Raw genomic sequence first — 7861 nt, 5'->3', positions numbered from 1 at the left:
AAAAAAAAAAAAAAAAAAAAAGAGTGAAATACGAATCGTTATCCATCAAGATTGGTTATTTGTTTCAACTAATGGAGGATCTAAAGGCAGAGAATACGTCATACCACTTGAAATTTAGTGGAGACAGAAACTTAAGCATTACGTTTTTGATGCAATATACCAAACTACCAATATATAGTGTGGTTATAAATTTATAATGTAAAACGAGAGTGTGCATCTTTAATCTAGATGTGTTGGCATATTTGAAAGCCTTTCTTTCAGGGCTTTCCAAAGATCCAATTTCATTCGGATTCTGCGATTCTGGATTTCGTCCAATTTCTTGTTTAGTTATATTCGAAAAGAATTTTTCCAAAAAGAAAAATGTAATGGAAACACATATAATCCTCCGAAAATTAACTTAATGCTATATCGAATCTGAAACACATGATTCTAAACCAAAGTGTACATCTCATGGCTCAAAATGGTTTGCATAAGCAAAAAAACAATCTTTTTGACTATGTACGTTAGTGGAGTCTTTATGAGCCACTCCTTAAACTTTTAAATTCTGACCATGCATGAATTAAATTTAAAAAATCGAGCTTATAAATATATAAGCAATGCTTACACATGTTAAGGAACAATAGGTCACAAAATTACTAGACAAAGAATAAACAGTAAAGAATTTTATGTATTGGCCACATAATAGAGTTATTGTTTGTCTCCTTTGCTTTTGTTTGACGCATGACATCCACATGAAAATATCATTCTCATCCATAACTATTGTCTCACTCACATATCATCCAAGTAAACTATAACTTTCACAAAAGTAGATGTCAGTTTATAACAAAACAAGGGTAATTTGGATAAGAATAGTGATTCGAACGAACAAAACACAGTCATGGATCATCCATCGATCTATTCCATTACTAGAACAAGGATCGTTCGAACCATCCATTATAAAGTTATATCAGCCAAAAAAAGTCGACAAAACAAACAAACAAAAAGTAGTTGCTACACATATACAAAAAATTTAGAAGATAAGACAATAACATGGATTAGTAATCGGTGGGTAACATCTACAATCAGGAAAACTGAATGATTTGAATATCATATAATTATATCATTCATTATTTAATAATGCATGCATTGTATTTGTAATTCACAACTGAAAAAGAAAGAGGACAAAGAATTTTTAGGGAACAACATCTCCCAAGAACAATCAAATTACGGTTTTTCGACAGGGTTTTTTTTTTACTCCATCTGTTTCAAAATATAAGATGTTTTAGAGAAATTTTTTGTTTCATAATATAGGATGTTTTCAATTTTCTATGCAACTTTTAGATTAGTTTAGTATTTTATATTATGCAGTATTGTTTCTGATTGGTTGAATTTATTAAAAGTAAAGATTTTTTAATCTGCGTGTTTTAGTTAAAACATCTTATATTTTGAATGGATGAAGTATAACTCATTTATTGTCCATGTGTTGTTGTCTTAATATAGTAACTTCTTAAAACTCTTTCTCGGAATCGCAACACAAACAACCGGAAAACACTCTCCTCATTGCACGTGCTTCTTTGAACTAGCATAGCTAGCATTTATAAACCAAAGACTCATTTTCAAGCCCAATAACTTCCCATTGTGTTAGCCCACAGATGACGACGATCAATTGGGTCTTAGATAACAATAAAGCCCATTAAGAAGAAGGGGGGTAAATATGTAAAATATACAGGAAAAGAAGGGGGGGGGGATGGATGTGTTTGGTGGTGAGTAAATTCGTAAACCAGATTTTGCAAAATTTTTATCTCTCCGTCTCATCTTTGTCTCTCGGTCTCTCTCTCTCTCGAGTGTTGTGTGTTGTGTGTTGTGTGAGAGAGATTTGAGAGACACAACTGATTTAGATTTACAACCAAAAAAAAAAAATATACTACCAAAAAAAAAAAAATCAAAATTTTGCGATAGTTGAAATCGAAAAGGGTGGGGGATACGAGTTCCCGCCATGGTGGCTCAGCAGCTCCAAGAGAGATGCGAAGAAGAAGAAGAAGATCCAGTTGAGACCACCAAGTTTTTGATCTGTGCTCTCAATTACATCTTTCGTGACCTTCCTTTGCCTCCTCACCTCTTCGCCTCTGTTTCTTCTATCTACCATGGCCCTTCCTCCTCCTCTTCTCTCTCTCACTCCGATGTCTCTCCTCCGCTGCCTACTTCTCCACCTGTAAATCCCCCTTTCTTTATCTCTTCTATAGCCTCGCTTTTGATTTTGTGGCTTTTCTTTTTGGAGGGTTTGATTTTGTGGTCCTGTGATTTGTTTCCGTAGCTTAGATTTGAGTTTGTTTGATTCAAAGTTTTCTCCTTTTCGAGTTTTTCTAGTGGAGATTAGATTATCCTCAACTCAGAGTGGCTTGTTTTGTCCATTTACATTTCCTAAAGGTGTTTGCTTTACTTTTGTGGTCTTTGTTTTTTTTTTGTTTTTTTGCAGGGGAATAAGAATTTGACTCCCTATGGAGGTGATTTGATGGGGGAGTTTGAGGATGCTCTTTTGAAGCAGAGACCAAACAACTCTGAAGCAGGCTCTCGATTGAGAGATTTATTGGATAATCGGAATAAGAGTCATATCCAACGCCGCTTATCCGAACTTGAAGGTTATAATCGTCTTTATCAATTCTCCTAACTTATATATATACTTCAAAGCAGATTCTCAAGTTGTGATTTTGTTATGCTTGGCATGGCAACGTTGTTTTTGTTTGTAACTGGATAACTATTCTTCATGGGGAATGCTTACTCTTTGTGTGTGTGTTTTTTTTAAATCAGAATTACCTTCCACTAGAGGTGAAGACTTGCAGGCAAAATGCTTACTTGAACTTTATGGGCTTAAGGTATCGTCTTTGCTATATGTTCTCAGCGATTTTTGTTGTTTATGTGACATTAGTTGAATTGTGATATCTTTGACATTTGACACTTTGCCTTGGTGAGTCGCAGTTACGAGAGTTGCAAAGCAAAGTTCGAACCAAGGTCAGCTCGGAGTTCTGGCTACGTCTGAACTGTGCTGATGTCAGTAGCCAACTATATGACTGGGGCATGATGCGGTTGCCTCGTCCATTTTATGGGGTTGGAGATCCTTTTGCTATGGAAGCTGATGATCAGTTCAGAAAGAAGCGTGATGCTGAGGTCAGTTACCTTTTCTTCAGCTAGCTATTCTAGTTAAACCTTCTTCTTTTTTTCTGCTCCCGGTTTTGATTTTACCTTATGATGAAGATGTCTTCCTATGGGGTAGCATAAATGATTGGCATAAGGCCACTTTCAAACTATGGCTCATATCTCTTAGCAGTACAACTAGACATGGGCAAAAATATATCACTAGTTTCAGATTTATTGGAACTCATTTAGATGGATTTTAATGGAAGTGAAATGAAATCTCTACTCAATGTTTGAACTATGACTCATTGATTTAGATACATTATTTACAGTTTTCATACTTCTTGATTTGCAATACTGATATGTTGTGTCTTTGATCAGAGGTTATTACGTTTAGAAGAAGAGGAGAAGAATCTGATTGAAACCGCCAAGAGAAAATTCTTCGCAGAAGTACTTAATGCAGTTCGTGAATTCCAGTTGCAAATTCAGGCGACTCAAAAACGTCGTAGGCAAAGGAATGATGGTGTGCAGGTATGATATAGTTTACGCGATTATTGTGACGGTAATTCAGTTATCCTCTAATACTATCAGTAGACAACCTTTTAAAACTTATTTTTGTACTTTTAATTATTCAACCAGGCGTGGCATGGGAGACAAAGACAACGAGCTACCCGTGCTGAAAAGTTGAGGCTCATGGCCCTTAAATCTGATGATCAAGAGGCGTACATGAAACTAGTAAAGGAGAGTAAAAATGAAAGACTAACTACTCTTCTAGAGGAGACTAACAAACTCCTTGCTAATTTGGGAGCTGCTGTTCAACGTCAGAAAGATGCTAAACTTCCGGAAGGCATTGATCTACTGAAAGACTCAGAATCTGACTTGTCTGAACTTGATGCTCCAAGAAGTGAACCATTGCAGGATCTGCTTCCTGATCAGGATATTGATATAACTGAGTCTGACAATAACGATGACTCTAATGATTTACTAGAAGGACAGAGGCAGTATAACTCCGCTATTCACTCAATACAAGAGAAGGTAATGTTGATCCTTATAGTAGTAGCAGTACGGTTAATTGTTTAAACCATTGCCATCTCAGAGACCAGGGGATTTAAGTAGCAATATATACTTTTAACAGGTGACGGAGCAACCCTCCCTTCTAGAAGGTGGGGAACTACGATCCTACCAAATAGAAGGGCTCCAATGGATGGTTTCTCTATTCAACAATAACCTGAATGGGATTTTAGCTGATGAGATGGGTTTGGGAAAAACGATTCAAACGATTTCTTTGATTGCGTATCTTCTGGAGAATAAAGGTGTGCCTGGGCCGTATCTGATAGTGGCTCCAAAAGCTGTGCTACCAAACTGGGTAAACGAGTTTGCAACATGGGTACCAAGGTATATTGCAGAGAATCTTTCTTTTGGGGCTGGGGACTTGCACTGGTATGAATGTTATGTCTGAAAATCAGCCGTTTTGTTCATTGACAGCATTGCCGCTTTTCTTTATGATGGGCGTTTAGAGGAAAGAAAAGCAATAAGGGAAAAAATTGCAGGAGAAGGAAAATTTAACGTATTGATAACCCATTATGATCTTATCATGAGAGATAAAGCATTTTTGAAGAAAATTGAGTGGTACTACATGATTGTTGATGAAGGACATCGGCTGAAGAACCATGAATCTGCTCTCGCAAAGACTCTGTTAACAGGGTACATCTCTATATTCATTTGTCTCAAGTGAATGATGTTAGCTGACTATTAGGTTTATAGCTACTTTGGTTCTCCTCGAGAATGATGAGAAATTTTGAGTATATATCTAATGAAACTTTATCCTGGGTACAGCTATCGTATAAAACGAAGACTTCTGTTAACTGGGACACCCATACAGAATAGCCTTCAAGAACTATGGTCATTGCTAAATTTTCTCCTTCCTCATATCTTTAACTCGGTTCAGAACTTCGAGGAATGGTTTAATGCTCCTTTTGCTGACCGTGCTAATGTCAGTCTTACTGATGAAGAGGAGCTCTTGATTATCCACCGTCTGCATCATGTGGGTTTTTTAGCTATCTTTCCTTCAATTTCTTATCAGTTTTTGCAGGCAATGTTTTAATGATACTCACTTTGTCACTTTCAGGTTATAAGGCCGTTTATACTGAGAAGGAGAAAGGACGAAGTAGAGAAATTCCTTCCTGGAAAGACACAGGTCATATTGAAGTGTGATATGTCGGCGTGGCAGAAAGTGTATTATAAACAAGTTACAGACATGGGAAGGGTTGGCCTTCAAACAGGTTTGGAGCCTAACTCACTTATACCGTCTTCATTATTTTGCATTCATCTTTGGGGTTAAGAAATTGAATCAGAAAGTGAAGCTGATTTTATGCAAACGTAATCATCATGTGCAGGATCTGGGAAATCAAAGAGTCTGCAAAATCTAACGATGCAACTAAGAAAGTGTTGTAACCATCCCTATCTTTTTGTTGGAGGAGACTACAATATGTGGAAGAAACCTGAGATTGTGAGAGCTTCAGGGAAATTTGAACTCCTTGATCGTCTCCTTCCAAAACTGCGCAAGGCTGGACATAGAATTCTTCTCTTCTCCCAAATGACCCGTCTTATTGATGTTCTTGAGATTTACTTGACACTTAATGATTATAAGTACCTTAGACTGGATGGTACCACAAAGACAGATCAAAGAGGGCTTTTACTGAAGCAATTCAACGAGCCAGACTCTCCATACTTCATGTTTCTTTTGAGCACGCGTGCTGGAGGTCTAGGTTTGAACTTGCAAACTGCAGACACTGTTATTATTTTTGACAGTGATTGGAACCCACAAATGGACCAACAGGCTGAGGATCGAGCCCATCGCATAGGGCAAAAGAAAGAAGTCAGAGTGTTTGTTTTGGTTAGCGTTGGCTCTGTTGAGGAAGTAATATTGGAGCGTGCAAAACAAAAGATGGGCATTGATGCCAAAGTCATACAAGCTGGACTTTTTAACACAACTTCCACTGGTAAGTCTGCTCGAAAGTACAATGTGATGGCTCCTGCTTTGTGTATCGATATGGTAATCTCTTGATGTGGGTTTTTTTGATTATATCAACAGCACAAGACAGAAGAGAGATGCTTGAAGAGATCATGCGCAAAGGAACAAGCTCGCTCGGGACAGATGTCCCCAGTGAGAGAGAAATAAACCGGCTCGCGGCTCGTAGTGAGGATGAATTTTGGATGTTTGAGCGAATGGATGAAGAGAGGCGAAGGAAGGAGAACTACAGAGCCCGTCTGATGCAAGAGCAGGAAGTCCCTGAGTGGGCGTACACTACTCAGAGCAAAGATGACAAGCTGAACAGCTCAAAATTCCATTTTGGGAGTGTCACAGGTAAGCGAAAACGTAAAGAGATCGTTTATAGCGACACACTAAGCGAGTCACAGTGGCTGAAAGCCGTGGAGAGTGGTGAAGACCTGTCAAAACTCACCAGGAAACATAGGAGAGGTGAGAAGGCAAGCAACACAAAGACACCAACGAGTAAAAAGGCAATAGAATCTATCCCAATAGTGAGTGATGGAACGAGCGAGGAGGAGAACGAAGAGGAAGACGAAGAAGAAATACCACAGGAGATGAGTGGAAAACAGAGAGTGGAGAAGTCTGAAGAAGAAGAAGAAGAAGAAGAAGAAGAAGAAGGTGAAGAAGAGAATGATGGAAAGGCAGTATTCAAGTGGAATACTCAGAAGAAGAAAAGGTCAAGATACTCTTTTACGTGCTCTTCGTCTGACTCTAGAGCTCAAAGTTCTAATGGAAGTAGACGAAAGTGAAGAAGGTGAGGTGAGATCTGAGTTGAGTTTGGTCTCTTCTTCAGTCTTCTACGTGTCTGTGTGTTTGTAGAAGTAGTTAGATGTTCTTCTTCCCAATATAACTTATGTCAATCTAACATGTAATACATTTATTTTAATTGGTCTCGTGTTAATTTTTGTATTTTCTCAAAGTATTACTAAGTTATGTTTCTTCTGTAGAACGATTATTTGAAATTGAAAACCCTTATCATCAATGTGTATAATATTTTTCTCAGAAGAACTATGTGGACACTTGCTAAAATATGGTATTTGATAAAGAAAGAAGTAAAATAGCAGCAGCACAACTCTCTATTTGTACAATACAAACTAATAATAGATAAAATAACTCACAAATTCATCTTCAAAATCTTCAAGATCATTCCACTCTCTTAAATCATCATCATCATCCACATAATTACCTTCATAATCCTCATAGTCTTCATAATTCTCTTCATAATCCTCATAGTCTTCTCCAAAGGAGTCATTCTGCATCTCATCCAAAGGTCCAAGTAACTTAGGGCAGTTCTTGAATACCTCTTTGACTTCCTCAATGCCTCTAATAGAGATCATATTCCCATCAATGTTCAACATCTTGAGACTTTCTTTCGTGACAACAATATGAGCCAGATTCAGTGCTCCTCCTCTTGTCAGTTTATTGTAGCTCATATCAACATATTCTAACTCCAAGTCTTCCATACTCTCTACGATGTCAACACATCCCTGGTCTTCGAGATCATTCTGAGACAAGTTCAACTTTTTCAGATGTCGCTTTGCTGCCAAACAAGCGGCGATAGCTGGAGCCGCCTCATCAGTTATGTTATTACCGGCCAGTTCTATAACTTCAAGAGATGGAGCAGAACTCTTGAGAGCGTTTACAAAAGCTATAGCACCTTCATTCTCTAGTTTGGTATAACTTAGGTTAATAACAGTC

General features: G+C 37.8%; 2 protein-coding genes across 2 annotated transcripts in view; one reads left to right on the top strand and one right to left on the bottom strand.

Moving 5' to 3' along the window:
• Positions 1976-7145, top strand: LOC104764283 (probable ATP-dependent DNA helicase CHR12). The gene is made up of 12 exons (XM_010487780.2): positions 1976-2191; positions 2456-2618; positions 2788-2852; positions 2956-3144; positions 3493-3642; positions 3751-4146; positions 4247-4506; positions 4597-4815; positions 4948-5155; positions 5240-5393; positions 5508-6113; positions 6206-7145. Exons 1-12 carry the CDS (start codon positions 1976-1978, stop codon positions 6910-6912), a joined length of 3333 nt encoding a protein of 1110 aa, XP_010486082.1. The 3' UTR covers positions 6913-7145.
• The window catches only part of LOC104764284 (RAN GTPase-activating protein 2-like), a 1408-nt gene continuing 427 nt past the window's right edge, over positions 6881-7861 (bottom strand). The window contains exon 2 of the mRNA XM_019240783.1: positions 6881-7829. Coding sequence (XP_019096328.1) covers positions 7258-7829 — 572 coding nt within the window. The 3' untranslated portion in view covers positions 6881-7257. The remainder of the gene's footprint in view (positions 7830-7861) is intronic.

This window comes from Camelina sativa, chromosome 19 (genome assembly GCF_000633955.1).
Source record: "Camelina sativa cultivar DH55 chromosome 19, Cs, whole genome shotgun sequence".
In the NCBI taxonomy this organism is placed as follows: Eukaryota; Viridiplantae; Streptophyta; class Magnoliopsida; order Brassicales; family Brassicaceae; genus Camelina; species Camelina sativa.
This window is presented reverse-complemented; position numbering and strand designations above follow the sequence as displayed.